Raw genomic sequence first — 23,109 nt, forward strand, 5'->3', positions numbered from 1 at the left:
TTGTTTCTGTACCGATTCGATAAGATCCTGATACTTTGCATATTGAGGGGACCATACGCACGAACAATATTCGAGTATGGGCCGAACCAGGGATATATATAAAAGTTTTGTAGTGTAGGGATCATCGAATTCCTTAGACCATCGTTTTACGAAAGCAAAAACACCCTTTGCTTTACCAACAATTATACCGATGTGATCGGTGAAGCTCAAGTTGTGGGTAAATAGAACACCAAGATCTGTTACAGAGTGGATACGTTCAAGAAAACTCGTGCCTAAGGAATAGTTAGCCTGGAAACAATTTCTGCGGTAAAACGACATGTATTTACATTTGGAGTTGTTAAGAAACAATAAATTTTGAGTGCACCAGGACATCATGTTGTTTAAATCAGCTTGCAAAAGCTGAGCAGAGTCAGGATTCACAAGAGGCAAACATAGTTTTACGTCATCAGCATACATCAAGACGTAAGAGTGGAGAATAACTTGGGGCAGATCATTTATAAAAATGCCAAATAGAAGAGGACCGAGGTGGCTCCCTTGAGGAACACCAGAAGTCACGTGAACAAGGTTTGAGAATGAACCCTTGAATGCAACTCTTTGAGTACGGTTCGACAAATAAGTAAATCAACGTAACCGGAAAACCCAACAGACAAAGTTTCTTCAGCAGTAATTGATGATTCACCGAATCGAAAGCTTTGCTGAAATCTGTAAAGATAACATCGGTTTGGGTGTTATTTTTAAACGCGTTTCTAATGACAGCAACAAACTCAAGGAGATTTGTAGACGTTGATTTACGTTTCATGAAGCCATGCTGTGAGGGGGACATTATTGAGCTACATTGGTGCTGAAGCTGAGTAGTAATCAGAAATTCGAATAATTTGGGAATCGCACTAAGTTTTGCTATACCTCTATAGTGTTCAATATTAGATTTACTGCCCTTTTTATGAAGCGGAATGATAAACGATTCTTTCCAAACTTTGGGGAAAAACGAATGCTGAAGTGATAACTGGAAAAGTCTAGACAGTGGTCTACATAATGAACTGGCACAATTTCTCAGAACGCAGCTAGGTACAAGATCTGGACCAGAGGAAAAGGAAAGTTTGATTGTTCTGAGATTATGAAGAACATCATCTTCGCTGATTACAGGCATAAAAATGCAATTGGAGTGCGGGAGTGGAAAAGAATACTCTGAGTTGTTATCAAAATTAGTTTGTGAGTATGTAGTCTGGAAGAATTTTGCGAACAGGTTCGCGATATCAGGCTCATTGGAAGCGGAGGCATTATCGAAATGAAGACATGAAGGAAATTGTTGAGATTTCCGTTTCGAGTTTACAAAAGCGTAAAATTGCTTCGGGTTAGCCTGAAACTCAATTTTGCACCGATTTAAGTGATTTCTGTAGCATTCAGAATTGTGTGCTAGGAAATTTGTACGAGCAGTTAAATATCTCGAATGGTCGACTTGAAGACCAGATTTGCTGTACTTTTTAAACAGTCTGGATTTCAGATTTTTTAGATATGAAAGCCGACGAGAAAACCAAGGGGGCTTCTGAGAAACTTCTGGTGAGGGAAATGAAGGGACATACATGTCGAAAACTGAGTACATTATTTCATAGAAACGCTTAACAATGTCTGAGGTATCCTCTGTGGAGTTCAAGAAAGTCCAATCCGTTAAGGATAAGTGGTGGTTCATTTCTGTAAACTTAGCTTTTCGAAAGCATCGAAACGTTGCAGGCTCAGCTTCCGGACACAATAATAATGGTGTGGAGGCTTCGAGGGTTAGCTCCAAAGTGGGATGATAAGCGTCCTCAGGACTAGAAAGAGGGTCAATTCTAGTGACGTAGGCATTGGCAAACTCAGAGACAAAGATGAGGTCTAAGACGTTATTACTGCAGTTCCTAACAAAATTTAATTGTCCCAATGAATGGTCAATGAGACCATGAATTAAATCGTGGGGTGAGGTGGGAACAAGAACATTTGAATCAGGTAAGGGCATCCAGGAAATGGAGGGTAGATTAAAATCACCCGTGACGATAAGGTGGTCATTAATACCAAGGGAAGAATGAATTTCTTGAATTAAGGATAAATGCTGCATATAAATATCAGTGTCAGACCTAGGTGGAATATACGAGCATGAAACGTAGATAGAATAATCGTAAACCTGGATGCGAACCGCCACAAACTCTATATCAGTGTCAGTTTTAGAAATGATATTGGAAACCAGATCGGATTTAACCGCAATGAGAACACCACCGCCTGTCCGTATAGGACGATCACGTCTAAAGATGGCATAGTTCCCTGAAAAAATCTCAGAGTCAGACACAGAGGAGTTGAGCCATGTTTCTGTAAAGACAATAACATTGGCATCGAAAGAGACACTATTGACGTGCAGCCTACTGAGCTTGCCAAGTAAACTACGAACATTTTGATATTGGGGAACAAAAGAGTCTATTAGTTTTTTGGAGGCCTAGTTGAAGGAGTTTGAGGCCCGCGAGCACGAGGAGTACTTTTGTGTTCGAATTCATGAACAATTGCATGCTTAGGCCACACAGAAGGATCAAGAGCCTTAGAAAATAGTAGGTCAGAAATTGTAATTTTAAACGAAGATATATCACGTCTTTCCTTAAAATTGAATTTGGAGACACTAAATTCAGTAACAGAAACATTCAATTTGCTGCTCAAGTGGGTCTTAACGTCGCCCTCAGAAGCATCTGGATTGAGGCGGGAAACAAAAATCTGTTTTTTCGGAGCAACACCAGCCAAAGGCACCGGTCCGCGTTTGGCAACGCCAGAAATTGTCGACTGTTGGGGGCCGCTTCTGGTAACGGCCGCCACCGAGATAGTGACCACCGGGGGAGCCACTGGGTTGGGATTTGACACCACCGACGCGTCGTTGATGGCAGCAGCACGCGACGTGGATGCCTGATCGGTGTAGACAGGCTGCTGAACCGGGAGCATGGTGGCTTCGCCCCCTCCGAGAATGGGGACTGGTGCAGCAACTTCAGCAGAGGCTGCAGCGTGCAATGTGGACGCCTGGACAACGTTGACAGGCTGCTGATCCAACGGCCTGACAAGATCTTCAACCATAGAAGTTGTGATCGATGCTGCATCATCACCAGAGCCGTTATCCACGGCTGCAGGCTTGGCACGTGGGGTGAACTGCATAAGGGGGCATTCAGGGTCTGGAAGAGATAAGAATTTTTCAGACAGGTTGCTCCTGTTTTTGTTTGCGGGGTCACTTAGCAGTTTTAGCGACTTGAAATGGTGTTCCGCCTTCTGGAAGCGAGTTGACAACTCCTTAAAGCCGGCCGCCAACGACTGAAACTCCAGGTGAGCCTGCCTCATGAAGACCCGCATATCGGATTTGATATGCAGGCAGCTCGGGCACGTCCAGTCCAATCCAGGATTTTCACGAATGCGATCGGTGATACGCGATCCATTTTGCCCCAGATCGGCGCATCCAATGTGGGCGATATTATCGCAGAGCCAGCAGTAGACAGTGACATGCCGCGAAAAAATTTTTTGGCCGTTCGGGCACTTAGGGAAACAACACGTAGCCATTTTTGGAATAAAAAAATACTTTATCCAAGTAAATTACGAATTGGATTAATTTATTTGCGCGACGAAATGGCCGATCAAAACAAATAATACAATTGTTTATTTGAAAAAAAAAAAATTTGTTTAAGTTTCGCGGCGAACAGACCGATCAAAACAAAAAGCGAAGAGCGCAAAAATAAAAGCTTTTATCTAAGCGCCGAAAAATAAGAAATTTGTGTTATTGATTTAGCTAGCGCCAACAACAACACAAGGCGATGCAGCGATAAGCGGTAAACACAATGCACAAGAATAGAAAGGCATGGCAATTGTAAAACCGAAATTGTTTTACGACGATAAAGTCACAGACTTTATTTAAAAAGGTCCGGTTGTTTACTGATTAAGAAGTTCACGGAAACACCGACCACTTGCCGAAAATTTGGGCTTTGATAAATAGGATTTCACTAAGAAAACTTTGAATAAATGTAGAGCGATGTAAAGCACGTCCAACTCAAAGCTCGTCGAATACGACGTACGAGTCCAGAAATTCCTAGGTGATCCTTGACGCTTCGTTTCAACTGGAGGAGTTAACAAGGAAGACAGTGCCAGAAATGTGCCCGGTTCATTGGAACATGGTAGGTCTGAAGTGAACAGAGTGTACAGTACTGGGCCCAGGACGCTTCCCTGCGAAACGCCAGCACGAACAATACGAATGCTTGATCTTCCCCCGCTCACCTCGACCATAAAACTACAGTCGTGCAGGTATGACTTTAATAGCAGGAATTGGCCAGTTGGGAGTAGGGACTTCAACTTATGAAGTAATCCATCATGCCACATGCGGTCAAAAGCTTCCATGACGTCGAGGAAAATAGCAGAGCTGAATTGCTTGTTTTCGAAAGCATTTAAAATGTGGTGGACGACTCGATGTGCTTGCTCTGGGATCCCATGATGCTGCCTAAAATCAAACTAGTGGTCGGGAATGGCTACCTGAACGCTTCATACTCCTATTATTCTACTAAGAAATATTTTAGAGTAGACTCGACGAGGCTCTCCGGTTTTCCTGGCTTGGTATCATCGTTATCACAGCACACTTCCATTGGGAGAGAAAGTGGTGGCTACGTAGCTTGAATTAAAAAGGAGAACAAGGAACAAGATTCCCTTTTTAGGCAAAGCCGCTTTACTGGAATGTAGCTTTCGGATATGAAGACAAACTTTATCTGGGCTTACATGTTGGATCAGTTTTTCTTCCGGGGAGGGGGCACTTATGAAGGCTAGTGTTTTTTCAACATCCTCGGGGTTCGCGAGGTTAAAAGGCTGGGAGCGCTTCTCTAGTTCGTCCGCAAAAGCTAGTAAAATCTCTAAATCAGACCTGCACCATGTATCGTCAGATTTCTTAATGTCGTTTAATATTCCGGGTAAATTTCCAGAGGATGAAGCCGTTCGATTTGGTGGGGTCAGCATTGAGGAGCATCTTATCAAAATATTCGCGCTTTGGCTCATACAGAAGCTTTTTAAGATCGTTTTCGGGGCGTCGATTTGCAGTTATGTCGAATGGGTATTGGGATCACATATATCTGCGCCGCAGGGATCCTTTCAATCTTACTAGATCCATAACCTCAGGTTTTAAATGAGCCTGAGGTGAGTTAGATGGGTTCGGTACTTGTCCACAGGTTGAGGACTCGGCAGCGGTATGAATATTTCGTATAAACATCTCAACAACGTCGTTGATATTGTCCGGAGGGTTTAGCTTGAAAGCGTGGGAGGTTTACATTTCGAAGCACTCTTAATTTAATTATAAATGCAATGTGAGCAGAGCTAATCTGAAGACTTCCTGAGAAGGAGAGGGACGCAGGGCGTGTCCCTCTGCGAAGTTGATGGTTGTTTGAGTTCATTGGCTGTAAGGATAGTGCGTAGGCCCTACGGTTGCAAGCACCTGAACATTAGAGCTTTGAACTATGTCGGCGAGTGCTCTTCGGCTGGTTGTTGAGTTTCGAGACCCCCAAAGGCGGTGATGAGCATTCCAGTCACCTGCGACAAAGAAATTTCTTTCAAAATGTTTTTGCCAACGTTTGGTCAACTTTTTTTGGGATATTTGTATTTAAAAAATATTTACAGGTTTACGAGTAATAAGGAATCTCCTGAGTCCCCTCCAAACCTTTCATAAAAAAATAGGGGGTATTAAGAATTTCAACAGGATAATGTACAGCATCTTCTACGTTAGTAACCATATCCTATTTCAAGTAAAGTTTGGGCAAAATCACTGGCAGTTTCATCACCTAGTAAATGTACACGCATATTGTTTGTAAGAGCCATTTTTTTTTTTTATTTTACACCACAAAAATAAAGATTTTATGCAAGGGTACAACTGGGAGCGTTTGTCTAAAATCTCCTGCTAATAGAATGGTATTACCTCCCTTTAATAAGTCATAGCCTCATATCTCTTATCGATCGATCTAGAGCTTCAAATTCACCTTTATGAGCCATAGAGCATTCATCCCAAACAATGAGTTTAGAATGTTTATGGGCGAATGCCATATTAGACTGTTCGGAAATGTTACAATAAGGTGTTTGTATATTTATTGAATTAAAAGAAGCTTAAATGCAGAATGGGCTGTCCGTCCTCCGGTTAAGAGCGTGGCACCATTCCTGAAGATGCAACAGCTAATGAAATTTTTTCCGAATTAAAATTATATTAATATTTTTAAATTGATTTTTTTTTTATATATATGATACAGATCATGATGATCATAAAAAATTCTGTCTCCATTATTATATCGAAATAATAAAACTAATTACTTTTAAGACACACAAAGTTCTCTCAAAAAACATAATACCAACAGCGAGGGTACAAAAATGTACATAATTTGTTTGCGAACAGATTAAAAAAAAAAATCGATTTTATGTTTATACATATATAAAATAATATTGCTGCTAATCCAAATTAATGATTTTACATATTGCTTTATTTTATAGAATTTATTCTAGCAATCGAAATAATATTGCTGCTAATCCAAATTAATGATTTTACATATTTGCTTTATTTTATAGAATTTATTCCATCAATCGAAAAACTTTTTGATGAAAACTTGCTTATTGGGAAAGGCGTTACATTGGACTCGATTCGCCCTCTAGCATACTCAACATTAGCTGATCTCGCTCATCATGTACGACAAAGCCTAAGCTTGGATGTATTAATAAAAGCCGTTAATCTGTTTTCAAAAAATGTTCATGATGAAAGTCTTGCTGTAGGAATACAAACTATGTCTTGCAAGCTTTTATTAAACCTTGTTGATTGCTTGCGGCATCACAGTGAACTAGAGCCTCAACGATCCAGACTTATTTTATCAAAACTGTTAAAAGTGTTTGTAAAAAAATTTGAGACTATTGCCAAAATTCAACTGCCGTTAATTATTCAAAAGTGGTAAGTAGTAAGTTTTAGCTAAGGTGCATTAAATACATATATGTAGAGTTTGTTTTATTTTGTATATGGTTTATTTAGATAATTATTATGTTGAAATGGATGCACAATGAAATATGAGGGATAATGCTTGCGAACAACTGCAGGCGACATTAGAAACTTTGACAACTGGTTTTCAACTTTATACAGAAGATTTATTTTAGAACTTGAACCCGTACGTGTATCGCTTTTCCATTTTTAACATATGTTAACAAATGGCTGGGGGTACTGACTCGGGTACATGCAACATAAAGTTGGTCAGGTGAAAAACATGATTATTTCAAATTTACACCACCATCGTTAAGACATCGCAAATGATAAAGGTACAGGATATTGCAATCGTTTTAACTTATATGGCATATTAATTTGAATCATAGGGATACGTGGTATGAAACAAACTTGTTTTGATTTATTAGATATGATATTAGTTATAATCAGATAAAGCAATAACTTTTACTGCCAATCTGGTGCCATTACACAATTTTGGTGAATTAATATTTCACAATAATAAAATCAAAGTAACAACTATCAGATTCAAGCAAGTTGGTTCCAATGAATCTAAAAATTCCACGATAATTTATTGTTTCATCTTGATTCATAACACTGTTACCCTGTATATATAAAAATAAATAGCATTTCTTTGTCATTTTATAATTAAGGAAGGGGCTCAGCTAACCAAACTGTTCACGCATGTACGTGTTCATGCTATTCATTTTGGTCCTTCGAGCCGTATCAAAATAAATAGCGCCCAAATAAGAACACGTCTTCATTTGCTGAGTTAATATTTCAAACTGTTTTTTCTTTATTCAGATCCTAGCTTAAATAGCTAACATGAGAATGTACGTTTTTGATCTTAGTTTTAGACCCACGCATCGGACAGTTCCCGATCGTGGGAAATACTCTAATACTCCGATAGCACATATCTTAAACAAACCCAGACCGCTCGCAGGAGGTCATATTTCGGGTTGCTTGTATTTTCATAGGCCCAAGTGGCGGTTGTTCTTATAGATGGAGAAGTGTGGTGCTGCAGGGACTTAATCGCTAACAGATGCTTCTTACCTACGTGCTCATGCGTGAACATTCTGCCAAGGGCCAGCAAGGTGTGGGTGTACATTTAAATTAGTTGTGGACTGTATTTATTTATTCGATATAATTCATTTTGCAGCTAACATTTTCCAACGCCTCTTAATCATGGCTTAATATACAATTACATTTTCATTTCTTTTAATTTTTATTTCATTTATCAAATTTTACAAAATACAATACAATTCAAATACAAACATAATTTCATGTTCATGTGAGAACACAAACTGTTCCGGAGAACAAGAAAAAGAAAAGGCCAAGAAAAAGAAAAGCAGAAGTTAGGGGTTGAAAATTAATACAAATAATTTTTGATGCCATCCTACTGCGGTTTGCATGTAAATATAATAAACAGATCCGGTCGACCGTATTTTCGTATATTGTGTCTTGTGCATATTCGTTTGTATGCTGTGGTGTACCAATATACAAAGATGGCAATTATTTAAACGTCCGATGTCGTTAATACAAGCATAATTCGCTATCGCATCTTGCAAATGAATATATTCTTAATTTTGCTTGGTCGAAACGAACAACATTAAGACGTTCAGTTTATATTTTGGCAAACATATCAAAGACGTACTGATGATAAAGTTTACCACATAGCAAGATAAAATGTTTTTCTTGTGGACGAACCATCAATCTATACTGTTCACGCCAGAAAGGCGCTTATTTTCGGGAGGCAGTGTGATCCCGAAAGTCTCCTTGTCCTTTTTTTTCTTATCGTTTTACCATAACCAATTTCTGACAATTGTTTTAAAAGCCCATGAGTTTGGATCATGAACTGGATCATTTTGTATATGAATATGCATATTAATGTTCAGTGTACATTTTTTTATAGATCTTCAAGAACTGATGACTTTCAACAGGCATTTATTTCATCAGCAGGTGTTGATCTAGGAATGACAGGCAATGTTTGACAAAAATCCCCTGACAGTAGTAATATCAAAGAACCACCAAAATGCTATTGATTTTACATAAATTTTGCATTGTTCGATTAAGTGTTCCTAGTAATTTTTTATTCGCCATTGAAGGTAGGTAGCTAAAACAGGTGAGGTTAGCGTCCGTGGTAACCTTCAATTAGAGCTGATCTCAATTTTTGTCCACACCCTCGTTTTTGGGCGTCCACTCAGTACCAGCCCGTGTCATTCAGGTAGGCTGACGCCCCTGGGTCCTGGGTTTTACCAAATATAACAAGCCTCTGGTTGCAGTACACAGATTGGGCTGAAATCTTTATGAATATTTGTTACAAATTAAGATTAATTCATTTAAAAAAAATTAATTTTTAAAAGATGGGCAATCGAAAAAATTAGTTTTTAAAGGGTGGGAAATCCTTTAAATTGATTTTTAAGGGGTGGGCAATTGAAAAAATTAAGTTTGTATGGTCTCAAGGTTCTTGCGCTGTAAAATGAATTAAACATTTTTTTTTGTAATAATTAAAAAAATGTTAAGCATTATAGGTTAAAAACATAAATTTAAAGGATTATGCATTTATTTATGCAAGCATACTTCGACGAGGAATTCAAAAATTCATAGTAAAACTCCGCGAATGGCGGCCATTTTTTTTGGTTTACCTTTTACGGTCGGTGTGACCGTAGTCATGTTACCAAAATAATCCAAGCAAAATTACACATATAGTGGTCTCTTTCAAGGTTCTAATAAAGTAGCCAATTAATGAGAAGAGCATTAGAGTGTCATACGGCCATAACCATTCTCTTCTTGTTCGGAAACTTGATTAAATGGGATTTCCGATTGATCTTCAGGCCGGACACAAAAGGTCCTTTTTAAAAATAAACTATCTAATGTTCTTAGGGTTACTACTGGCGTCCCGCAAGGGAGTCATTTGGGTCCCCTATTGTTTACATTATTTATCAACGATCCGCCCAATGATTTGACCAACTCCAGAGTACTTATGTACGCTGATGACGTCAAACTTTTTCTGCAATATAAGGACGCTTCTTGCCAGTCAGACATCCAGACAGATCTTAACAGTTTTCAAACATGGTGCCGCGTGAACCTATTTAACTTAAATGGCTAAAAATGCAAGCTAATGGCATTCTCCCGTGTCGTTCCTAAGCCTCCAACTTATACGCTGAACTGCTGCTCTTTAGAAAAAATTAATATAGTTGATGATTTGGGTGTCCATCTGGACTTTATCGATCATATTTCGTGCATGGTGAATAAATCCAGGAGTGTGCTTGGTTTCATTAAATGGTGGTCGAAGGAATTCAATGACCCCTATGTTACAAAAACTTAATATACTTCACTTGTTCGTCCCATCTTAGAATATGGATCCTGCGTTTGAAGCCCTCAGAATGACGGCCACAGTAAACGCATAGAATCGGTTCAAAAGAACTTCTTACTTTTCGCTTTACGCGGTTTAAACTGGGATGCAACCCACAGGTTGCCGTCTTATTCTAGTAGACTCTTACTAATTAACTTACCCTCTTTATCTAATGGTAGAACCATGTTAGGTTTTACATTCTTATATAACTTAATCCGTGATGACGTGGAAAGTGCTGACTTGCTGGGTCAGCTTAATTGAACTTAGTGACAGAAAATAATTCTATTGAACAGTCAAGTTGAGGCGTTTTTGGCGAGATAAACGGATTTAAATAAAACGTCACCATGCGTTGAGTGTTTTCATACTCAATAGTGCCAATTGTACAGTATTATCGGTTGGGAACACTGCCAGATATTAACATTTTCAGGTTCCAAGGGGGGGGAAATTTCCCAACCCCCCCCCCCCCCCCACCCCCCCGTGGATCCGCAACTGTTAGTACGCTTGCCAACAACCAATCCGGCAGCACGCCAGTAGTAGTTTCCTCTTTTTCTATTTATTTCCTTCGCGCCTACTAACTGCTAACAGAACAAGAGCGTGCTTCGTGTCGCAAGTTCCACTTGATATCTACTGTACATAGTGCATCAACGTCTTGTATATATATATATATATATATATATATATATATAAAAACCAAAAATAAAAATAAAAAAATATGCTCGTGTGTGGGATCACACGAAGCATTTTTTGAATCACTCGCTCGCACCCTTTCGGCAGTAACAAAAAACCATCAGGTGCCAAATACACCCAGGTGTTTCTTATTGCAGCAAATAGGGTGCCTTAATCAGACGGGTGTCTGAGACACGTAATGTTGCGTTTAAAATTCTAACGTTGGCATTTGAGAGTTTCCAATATGCCCGTTGCCATTGCTACGACGAAGAATGTGAATGCGAAAACTACAATAACATAAATATGCAACAACAATAACTGATTAGTGCGGAGCGTGGAATGTGGCAATGCCGTGAGGTTACTCCAAAAACCACAGCGACAGAAGAATAGCGAGTTGATCCGTTATGCGAATGTGTCGTTAGCATTGGAACTTTTGCCAGATTATTAACTTTATTTGATTGCTTATTATTAACTTACGATGAGTACACTAGCGGGGCATGGATGTTCCCATTTGTATGCGATTATGATGATGTCGAGTTGTGAGGAGCGGGTCAAGGGAATCAATAAATACTTAATGCACTAAGCTTTTTCTGTGCTGCATAAGATATCAGGTTGGGGGTGCATAAACTAACTGCAATTTATTAATCAAAGGCCAAAGAACAACCGTTTTCCAAGATCTGACATCAGGAACTGCCGTTTATTAACAGCAGTAAAATCACATAAGGTTGATAATAGAGAATTTAACAGAGTTTGATAACTGCATGTTAATGAACTTTGTTTACATTTGTGTAGTTAAAGAGAAACAGTTTGGGAGATGCCATATTATAAGAGTTTGACCGAACAATCACTTCACAAAAAATAATCTTAAATGCAATGCATTACGCTCGCAATGATCTTAAGAATCTAGAAACAAAAAATATTTTATCTTTTTGCATAAAAAATATGTATACTCTACAGGGTCTAAAATATACCCTTCACTGCGTTGCAAACTTCTGACTAAAAGTATATACCCCTCGGTATGAAGAGGATACGATAAGGATAGATTTTAGATTCATCCCGAATTGTGCTAAGAATGCAAATATGTATATATTTTGTAAAATTATATATTTATACGTGATCAGCAAGTAGAGCTAGGGCCACCCAATTAGATATGTTAACAACATATGAATTAACCCATTTATTTAAGCATAATTGTTTTCTTTTTATATTTTCAGCAAAGGACAAGTAATCTCCGGACCATCGGCAAATACAACGGGCAGTGTTCCTCTATTACTCTGCAATGTATCTGATTTAAAAGATGTATGTATCAGAAAAGTCAAACCAATTATTACATTGTTGCTAATAGAAATATATCTATCAGGATCAAATGTCAAGTGACCAAGGAAAAGGATCTGCTACTGGGACACAGTGGGTTTATTCGGTTAATGTTGCAGAATTCCGAAGTTTGGTAAAAACTCTAGTTGGTGGAGTCAAGACCATTACATGGGGATTTTTTAATTCAAAAGTATGTTTTCCTATATTGTTTACATATATGTATATGCTATGCTTTCCTTATGTCTAAAAAAGTTTCAGATATCTGACACATGCAATGTTAACCACGAAAAGCTTTTTGGCCCGGAAATTTTATGTTCTTATATCGAATTGGTATATTATGCTATGGAAGCCTTGGATATTTATACTATAAACGTTAATCCAACCCAACAACGAACATCTGGATTGATATCAAGAAGTAAAGAGGAAAAAGAAGTATTAGAGCATTTTAGTGGAATTGTAAGTATATCATAGACTATTATATTGTTTTTATTCAAGCTTTCCTTAAAATATTTTCCGATACAAAATGCAAAATTTCCCGCACGCATACGATTAGAACAGTTAACCAATTTTAATTGATAGATTTTATATATATATATATATATTAAAGTTATATTCCAACCTTATTTAATTCAAAAATGAAAAATACAAAAAGAAATACTCTTTATTTAACCCTTTTAACTTAGAAATTTGAGCTGTTGTTTTTAATTAAGTGATGAACATCTATTTCTAAGACTAGTCGATCCATTATAGATTGATTTCATAACCAAAACTTTATTAATGGTCAAAATATTAAAATAAGCTTCGGTGTCCGAAGTCAAAGTCACAAACTGAAAGTATATAATTTTTTGTATTTCTTATTTTCTTTTACAGTTTCTAATGATGCATTCTCAAAACTTCCAAGAAATTTTTTCGACCACAATTAATTTTTTGGTTGAAAGGATCTATAAAAATCAATCCTTACAAGTGATAGCTAATTCGTTTTTAGCTAATCCAACAACATCACCTCTTTTTGCAACAGTGTTGGTGGAATATCTACTAGAAAAAATGGAAGAAATGGGATCAAACTTGGAGCGTTCTAATTTGTACCTACGATTATTTAAGCTAGTTTTTGGAAGTGTCAGTCTCTTCCCCGTTGAAAATGAACAAATGTTGCGACCGCATCTTCACAAAATAGTCGTTCGTTCTATGGAACTAGCCTTGATTTCTGATGAGCCGTATAACTACTTCTTACTTCTTCGGGCATTATTTAGGTCAATTGGAGGAGGCAGTCACGACCTGCTTTATCAAGAGTTTCTGCCTCTTTTACCAAATCTTTTAGAAGGTCTTAATCGTTTACAGAGTGGATTTCATAAACAACATATGCGAGATCTTTTTGTAGAACTATGTCTTACTGTCCCAGTTCGTTTATCATCTTTATTACCCTATCTGCCAATGTTAATGGATCCCTTAGTTTCTGCATTGAACGGATCTCCCACCTTAATTAGTCAGGTAAGTGTTAATATAATACCACTCTGCTTTTAAAATCATATTTCGGTGTGTTCACTCGAATAACATGATCAACATTAACTTTGTATGATTATGCTCTACATTATATATAATTTAAAATAAACAATGCTGAAGGCAAATGAAAGACAAAATGTTACGCAACAGTCAAATAATGATCAATGTTGTAGATGTTACAAAAATCTACTTTTTCAACAATATATTGGACGTATTTATAGCTTTAGTCGCTATGGCTGTGCGAAATCTAGCTGTTTTAGCTGAGCTAATCTAGCGAGCAAAACAATTGTAGAGCAATAATTAATTTGAGGTTTCTTTGGTGTTTTACCTAAGAGTGAGCAAGATGACTACACGCACTTTTAATGAAACTTCTTATGCATTGGTAATGCATTTGCTGAGAAAATTGATAGACATACAAAAAATAATTGTTGCCAATTTAGGGCGATAGCAAATATACTGCTCTAATAAACCAAAATTTTATAGCTCTGTAACGACAGGGTAAAAAAGTTTTGCAGCGATAAAATGGTCGTTGGTCGATAATTGTTATCTATAGTCGATAGCAGAGCTTGCAAATAACTGTCGACAGTTTTTTTTCTTGTGATCTCGTTGAGAACAAGTTTATACTCCCTCGCTCTCGCTCTGAGCAAGGTTTGCTGTCTTCATTTCTGTTTTTCTGTTTTTTTTTTATTTATTTATTTTGGTTAACAAGTGTCCATACAACAAAATGCTATTAAAAGAAAAAAAAAATGTTTCAAACAATGGTGGGTGCTGCTTATCCAGTGCAGCACAGTCTTCGAATCCGTCCATAGTACGCAGCCGCTGATCGCCACACCGTGCTCCTGCTTGACGGTGTCCATCAGTCTCGTACCCAATACTGCTGCTTGAAGTTCCAGACGGGGAATCGACATTGTCCTCATCGGAGCGCACTTCGTCTTGGAACATACGAAATGCGCCTGCACGTCTCCGCTCTCGTATGTGGCCCGCCAATAGGCCACTGCTGCAAACGCCGTCTGGCTGGAATCCACGAAGATGTGCAGCTGTAGTGCCCGCACTCGTCCAGCGCCGAAATAGTAGAATTCTTCAATGTTGCTCATGCCTTGCCGCCAGCTCTCAAAGGCTGCGGCCAACTCTTCTGGTAACTGCTCGTCCCAGCCGACTCCTTTCCGCTAAATCTCTCGCATCAATATCTTGGCGGTGACCATATAGCAGCTCAAAAACCCGATCGGGTCGAACGTGGACATGACCAGGCTCAGGAACTCCCTCTTCGTGGGGACGCGTTCCCCTGTCATCACGCTCCTTGGGACTCGATGGTATTTGACGGCGAACTTGAAGTCGTCTGTTGCCGGTTGCCAGTACATTCCAAGTACCTTCTCCTCAGCTTCGGTCCATCTGACGCTAGCGATGGATTCAAGTGGGTTCAACGCACTGACCACACTTGCCGAACTGGAAGTAAATCGACACAAATCAAAACCAGCATTTGCGTATATTTCTCTCACCCGTGTCGAGACGGCGATGGCTTCTGCTTCACTGGCAAAACTGTCGACGTAGTCGTCCCCACGTAGTGATACTCGTTGATCGACAGGACTCCTCGCGGATCCGTGCTGCTGTAGTGCGAAGCATTCACGGTCTTCACATAATCCGCCGAGCATGGTGAGCAGGCAGCTCCGAACGTTATTACCTGCATCTCATATATGACGGGATCCCAACGATCGTCTCCGTTTCTCCACAGGAACCTCTGGGCGCATCTGTCCTGTGGTCGCATCAATACCTCATGAAACATCTTGATGTCTGCACAAACCCCAACTGCTCCTTCCCGGAAATGGAAGAGCACCGCTGGGAGGGGCTTGTAGCGCTGTGGGCCTTTCATCAGCGCTGAATTCAGTGACACGCCGTTCACCTTGGCAGCCGCGTCGAAGACCAGCCGGATTTTTCCAGGCTTGTTCGGGTTTTCCACGCCGAAGTGCGGCAGGTACCTTGCCGTCCTGGGACCTCTGGACTTCCGGGGCTCCAGTCGTTGTGCGTAGCCTTTCTTTACGTAATCATTCACCATCGTAGGCCCGCGCGAAGTCCACATCGCGCTTCATTTTCCGTTCAATGTTGACGAGTCTCTTGAGTGCCATACTGTAGCTCTCTGGCAGTCTCACCTCGTCTCATATCGTTGGCCTACTCGCTTAGTCGTCTCCTCCAGGATACTCAGGGCCCGCGCACTAGCGCCTCTCGAACAATTAGCGTTGCAAAAATCGAAAAAGTCATGTTCGCAAAAACGATACTTATTCGACAGAAAATTTCCCAAGGATTCGGAATCTGCAATAAAATCTATTTTAATATTTTTTTTGTAGGAGATATGAGCATTCAAAGTTGAACTTTCTTTTGTTTTTTGCATCATACCAAAACAAAATACATAGGTAAAATGGTCGAGTTACAGGTAATGGTTTTTACTTTAAATTATAGATACATTCATAAACTATTAATTAACCCAAAAAAACGGCACTTTGGTTTGGGCTTGTACAGGTAAATCGCTACCTGCCAGGTGTCCTTTTTTTTCACCTGAAAGCCACCGACTACACTATGTCTACAAATTACGTGGATCTCTCCTGGAATTAACTTTCATCGGCTGCGTCGAGCTGCGTCTGCGAAAATGCAACGACATAAACCAAAGCTACTCATATACCAATATACCGACACAATTTCATACATTCCAAGAAATATACTAACTGTAGCGCGTGGCGGTTACATTTTGAATTAAAAAAAAAAAATCTTCCCGACGCAAGCTCTGCATCGGAAGGTTTAAATTGGCTACTCCGTAAACGTTCTTTAGCCCATGTCTCTTGGGTTTGGCCGCTGCACTGATCTGCAGGCTAATTATCCTTGTGTGCTCTTTGGCGGACTTTCCGCCAAACCACTGCACGTTCAGTTGTCGACTCTCACCTTTCAGGTTCAGGCTGCGGATGAGTTCGTCGTCGATGAGCGTGACAGACGACCCTTCATCCAGCAGTGCCTAGGTGTCTACCTGCGTATTCTCCCCGTACAACGTCACGGGCAAAATACGGAACAGCAGGTGACCTCCATCCGAATCGACACAACTCAAGTTTCGGTGCGATAATTCCTGGCGATCGCATGTCGAACGCCTCTCATCCTCCTCACGTCCCGCGTCTAAAACTGCGGCTGGCGTGGGCCGGGTATTCTCGTTGGAATCCACTAACTGTGGCATTCGTATCCGTCGGCTGCTGTCTCTGTCTCTGTACAGCTGCCGGTCTTGACTGCTCTGCTGATCCCTCCTGCGGCCTCCATCTGCGACTGGCGGCCGTCTGGTTCATGGAGTAGGTAGTGATCCGGCATCCGTAGACGTTGCATTCGCGGCCTTTCTTGCAGAACCGGGCCATATGTCCATACTCAAGTCACGAAAAACATAACCTCAACTTCCTCGCGGACTCGATCCGCATCGTCGAAGAAGCGTGGTTGAATTCCTTGCAATCTTTGATCTCGTGTTGTCCCTCACACATGGGGCAACGTTTGGGGCGGTCTGCATACCGCTCCTCCTAGGGGACGCTATTCGCGTCCAACACCCGTCGCATCGGGCGCTCCTTGATTCCGACGTCCGTGACTGTGCACACCAATTTAGCGAATTCATGAAGCCACTCGCTCAGGTGCACCACTGTCGGGTATGGCTGTATCGTAGCCGCGTGCTTCGCCCAGTCCAGCCTTTTGCTCACAGGCAACTTGGCGACCAGCTCCTCGATCAGGGTTGGGTTACCCAGGTGCTGGTTGCCGGTCGTGGTGGACTGCAGGAACGCTGGCAGGTTGCTCACCCTTGTAGCGAACGGCACGATCCTTGCGATATTAGCCTCCATGATTGGCTGCACATCGCGCACGCTCTCCAATTGGTTACGGATCAGTAGCTCAGGACGTCCATACCGGAATCGTAGCTGCTCCATAACAGCTTGCACATTTCTGGGGTGGATAAGCAGCGACTTCACTGCTGCTCTGGCTTCACCCTTCAGGGCTTTCACTAGCCTCTGATTATTCTCCAATTCTGTACACTGGTAAGCTGCCGTTGTCTCCGTGAACGCACACAGGAATATTGGCCATTCCTCTGGCTGACCTTCAAACTCGGGAAGATCAGGCAATCTTCGTGGCGTCCACCCAGGTATGCTCGTTGTCGCTGCTCCATATGATAGGGGCGATGGCATAGATACCTCCAAATTGTGTGTTGGCTCCCGTGGCGGCTGAACGTAACCTAATTCAGGCTGCGCCGTGGCGGTAACACAATATGGCGGAGAATAGCTCACTGTTGTTGTTGCACAGGTCCGTGTGACGGGTTGCCCGTTTGCCCAATGGCCGTCGAGCGGCCAACTCAACTCAATTGTGGCGGCATATTTGCACTGAATTGTGCCGGCAACTGCTCATCCAAAGATGGCGTCACTCTAAGCTCCGGTTGCAGATTGTCACTCATCTGCCTGGGCAGGCTCTCACTCGAGCCCTGCCGTGGTGCTGCTCTCATACGTGTCAGCATTCCACTCGAACATGCCGCTTCACTGGCAGCTTTTCCGCTCAAATATGCCGCTTCACTGGCAGCATTTCCACTAGTGGAGTTTGTAATCTGTCCCGTTGCTGTGGGCCGCAGATTACTTGCCGCTTCACTGGCAGCCTTTCCACTCAAACATGGCGGTGTATTCGTCGCACCGCTCACTCCAACGCCGCGTGTCCCGATTCTAACGGGATCCCTGGCGGCTTCTGCTTGTCCTTCATTTGCCTTTGCCTTCGCTAGCTCCGACTCTAGACGTGCGATCCTTTCCATTAGGGCCGCCACTTGTACAGTCGTGGAGTCCGTAATCTGCCCCGTTGCTGTGGTCCGCAGATTACTAGCCGCTTCACTGGCAGCTTTTCCACTTTCCTTCGGAGTCTGTGGGCGCTGTCGATCACCAGCCACACTCGCAGAGCTGGCCGCTTTGCCAGTTGCTGTGGTCGTGGGTGTCGCAGTTGCGGGAGCATGCTAGGCTTCCAGCCTGGGGCTCCGCCGGGGCGAATGCTGTGTAGACATCTCGCAGAGTGCGAATAAAAGAAAATGACGCCGCTTGCCCGATCACGGGGATATGCCTTCTTAACACTCCGTTAACCGCCTAGCGATAACAAAGGACAACGTTGGTTGTGAACGTGTTCAAGTGCGTGTGTTTTATTCTGAAATACATAAGTTAACTTAACGTGCAATACAGTTTTCCTTAGCTTACATACCGCAGTTTCTCTTCCCTCTCTCTGTGATGGCGCAAATCGGTGTAAATTCATCCGCCAATTCTAAGCTAGCATTTGCCTAAATTAGTGTGCCCGATTACATTCATTCATACATGTATACCAATACATACGCAAATGACTTTTCTTCACTGACCACAGTCATGGAACAACAGAAAAAAAACAGAATAGAAAAAAACGAGTTCGTTCTGAGCGGGAGCGAGCTCATTCCAAGAACCCATGAAACGGGTGAGTCTTTTTGTAAAGAGTGAGAGAGGGACACTTATATGCAGACAACTAGAAACTGTCGACAGTTATTTGCAAGCTCTAGTCGATAGGGATCAAATATTTTGTAAACTATTCCTAAAATGTATGTATTATAAATTGCCGGAAAAATTACCTTTCATTGTCACGCTAAGTTAGGACACACTGCGGTAACATATGTTAAGACTAATTAGGTTTCGGCTATTTTAAAATAAAACGGTGCCGGTTCGCGCTTTTTACCACTCGAAGTCTACTCTTCCTTTGGAAACTATCGATGTGGGGCTGCCGTTTAAGGCAACTCTATGTGACGCACGACAACTCCTTTTATTCGTAGTCCTAGCGTGACTGCAAAAGCGACTTACGCTGTTAAGTTATTTGCTGTTAAATTTGGCTGTTAATGCAACGAAAAGCGAGTTAAATCGCGTTTTTATTATACAGCAAATACTAAAAAATGTCAATAATCTTAATAAAATGCAACTTTTTTGATGCAAACTCATTTATAGTGCATCATAATATATGTTTGTGGATTTTAACTCCAGAAATATAATATGGTGCCCTTATAATTTTGTATAATTTGAAACCCTTATAAATTATATAAAATTTAAGTATATTTTAATATTAAAATTGAGTTACAAAGTGAGTCCAGCTCTCTCCACCTCTAAAATTAAATATATACATATTGTAGCATCAAAGTGCACTTTTGCGCACTTTCTCAGAAATTTAAATTTAAAGGTGCCAACCTTACATTTTTTTTTATATGAAATCAGATCTTATTTACAAAAGGGAAAAAATAGTTTACTGAGTGGTCTATTGATGTTTATTCCACACCACCATAAGATCATTCTGGATAACTACCTTCCATATACATATATAATAAATTTATTTCTGACCCCACCTCAGATTTGGTCGATAAGCCCATCGCAAAAAGTTATCGCCAAGGTTGCCATACTGTTGGTGGAACGAAACAGCCAGTTAAAAATACTTATAAACAAGAAAGGAAGCTAACTTCGGCACGCCGAAGTTTGTATACCCTTGCAGATATTATTTCATTAAATTTTACCTATACTTATTTTTTAGAGATTGACAGTTACAGTTTTACATTCCCAGTTTTACATTTTCTCTACATCTACCGATCGGTTTATATGGCAGCTATATGATATAGTTGTCCGATTTTTATAAAATTTATACCAAAATTCTGAACTAATAAAATAAGCTTATATCTCAGAGTAGATAAAAATAGGTTGAAAAACAACGAAGTTATGTTTTTTCTATTAATTTCCCGATCGTTCCTATGGCAGCTATAAGATATAGTCGTCCGATTTTCATGAAATTTTTACCGAAATTCTGAAATAATATAAAATGGCCATATCTAAAAAATGGTGCAAAAATGTTGATAAACAGCCAAGTTATAATTTTTTTTCTAAAAATTTATCGATCATTTGTATGGGAGCTATAGTCGTCCGATCCGGCCCGTTCCGACATATAAAGCAGTGAGAGTATATAGAAGACTATATGCAAAGTTTCATTAAGATAGCTTTAAAACTGAGGGACTAGTTTGCTTAGAAACGGACAGACGGACAGACGGACGGACAGACGGACGGACAGACGGACATGGCTAGATCGAATCGGCTGTTGATGCTGATCAAGAATATATATACTTTATAGGGTCGGAAAGGTCTCCTTCACTGCGTTGCGAACTTCTGACTGAAATTATAATACCCTGCAAGGGTATAAATATATATGAGTACATTAATAACTTTAAAGGAGCGCCAAAATTGTTGTTTATAAATAATGCTACTAAAATGATCGAAATTGACCAAATTATTAATTGAGACCGCCGGAATTAAAACTGTGAAAAATGTGGCAGCATCTTAAATGCCTAGATTTGCTTTATACTGTCTTCCAACACAGCGCATTTGTGAGGAACAGTTGGGATTAAAAAAAAAAAGTGAAACTCGTGTTCCCACAGAGCTGCGTTAAAGCGCATCCGCATCCGAACATCTGATCGATCAGCTGTGGCTCATGAAAATGTAAACCAAGGCTGTCGAATTGGCAGTTGTAAATTTAAAATGGAGCATTTACCAACTATTTTGGCTGTTGTACAACAGCAAAAGGCACAGATTGCGTCAGAATTTATCCGCACTAAATTTAAATGAATTCAATTACAAGGAATTTTAGTTTTTCTAATGATTTTTCTCTAAAAAAGGGCAAATTCCCCGAAGAGTGTCTATAGGTGGTATAGGCATCCAAAATCTTTAAAATAAGGTAGAGGTAGGCGGTTTATATTAAATAGTAACAATTGGGGATATATTGGGGCAAGAATATACAAAAAAACACCAACAACTATTTTGGGCATGTTTGTAGCTTTGGCTCCACATTTTAAAAGTTGAATTAGATTTCGTAGTTGAATTAGATTTTAATGCCTTCTAACCGCGGTCCATTTGAGAAAATTCAGAACGGCAAATCTTATAGGCAGTTAGTTCAACGGACAGTGAATGCGCTTTGACGGTGTGTGGGAAGACCCTATAATTCCAGCATTTTGTTGCCTTTTCCTGGCTTTGAAATAAGTAATTGTAAATATAAAAGGCAGTTCTTCAAAACTGCTTCAACGAAGCAATCCGATAGCAGAAACTTTTCGAAAACCGGAGCAGCTAAAAACGAAAACGGTTCGTTTTCGCCCAAAACGAAAACGAAAAAATTTTACGATTACCGGAGCAGACCTGAATATTTCATAACTTCGGTTTAAATTTTATGAAAATCGGTGGTCTATATCATATAGCTGGCATAAAAAAATCCGTAGATGTAGAAAAAGATGTAAAGCTGGGAATGTAAAACTGTTTTTTCAAGAAATATCGTTTATTTACTGGCCTAAATACCTAAATAAGTAAAAGTTATAATATAAGTCGCATCCATGTTTAAGGGGTTATATCAAAGACAATAGAGCTATAAGATAAGTAACGCCATACGATTTTTTTGCACACGATTTTTTCGTGCTGGCTTTTGAACTGGCTCCAGGCTCTCTTAAATATTGTTCAAAAGCCAGCGAAGAGAGCGCTCTAGAGCCAGCCGTTCTCTTGTACGCATTCAGCGACGCCGCCGGTTGTTTGTGTGCAAACGGGCCTCAGAAAATAAATTTCTTTCAAAAATTTATTTTTTATTTTAACATCTCTTTAATTTTATATACCTATTGATTTATAAATGAATTTTTTATAATGTATGAATCATAATAATATATTGTTAATTTATTAGTCAATTGAATTAGATAATTGTAAATACATATGTAATTATGTATGTATTTAAATCAATTATTTGTATTATTTTGTATATTTATTTAATAACAAAATTTAGTTAAATAATTTTCTGGATTGAACTTGTATACGAATACAATCCATATTCGAGATCAGCTGTTTTTGCTGCCGCTACTATCGCACAGTAGCGCCTTTTCTCATTTAGCGTTGCAAAAATCATATATTTTGAACCAAATAAGATAACCTAATAATTTGAACGGACAGATAATTGTTGTAAAATATATATATGTACTGCATAATAATTATTAAAACTATTGGAACAATGTAATCTCTAATCCTATAATATGTATCGATAGTTTTAGTTTGCAGTCTCCAGAAGTATCGAATAAAAACTTCATTCCTTTTCTTGTTTACTCAACCTACCGGACGTGTTTTTTCTACTGAAGCAAATATAACACCAATAGGTTATGGGCCCAGGGCACACACACATACACATGTATGGGCCACGAGTTTTTGAGTAAAGAAATTTCGAGAAGTTGTGAAAT

At 39.9% G+C, this 23,109-nt stretch overlaps 1 protein-coding gene across 4 annotated transcripts in view; it reads left to right on the forward strand.

The window, feature by feature from the left end:
• Nipped-A (Transcription-associated protein Nipped-A) overlaps positions 1-23,109 on the forward strand; it is a 177,043-nt gene that overhangs the window by 88,888 nt on the left and 65,046 nt on the right. For 2 of the 4 annotated variants that reach the window (XM_070283344.1, XM_070283345.1), the window contains 5 exons: positions 6,577-6,949; positions 12,227-12,311; positions 12,373-12,516; positions 12,579-12,782; positions 13,197-13,814. In XM_070283344.1, coding sequence (XP_070139445.1) covers positions 6,577-6,949; positions 12,227-12,311; positions 12,373-12,516; positions 12,579-12,782; positions 13,197-13,814 — 1,424 coding nt within the window. Of the gene's footprint in view, positions 1-6,576; positions 6,950-12,226; positions 12,312-12,372; positions 12,517-12,578; positions 12,783-13,196; positions 13,815-23,109 lie in introns of those variants that run through there. The other 2 variants (XM_070283347.1, XM_070283348.1) reach the window with 2 other exon arrangements.

Source organism: Drosophila kikkawai, chromosome 2L (assembly GCF_030179895.1).
Source record: "Drosophila kikkawai strain 14028-0561.14 chromosome 2L, DkikHiC1v2, whole genome shotgun sequence".
Classification (NCBI taxonomy): domain Eukaryota; kingdom Metazoa; phylum Arthropoda; class Insecta; order Diptera; family Drosophilidae; genus Drosophila; species Drosophila kikkawai.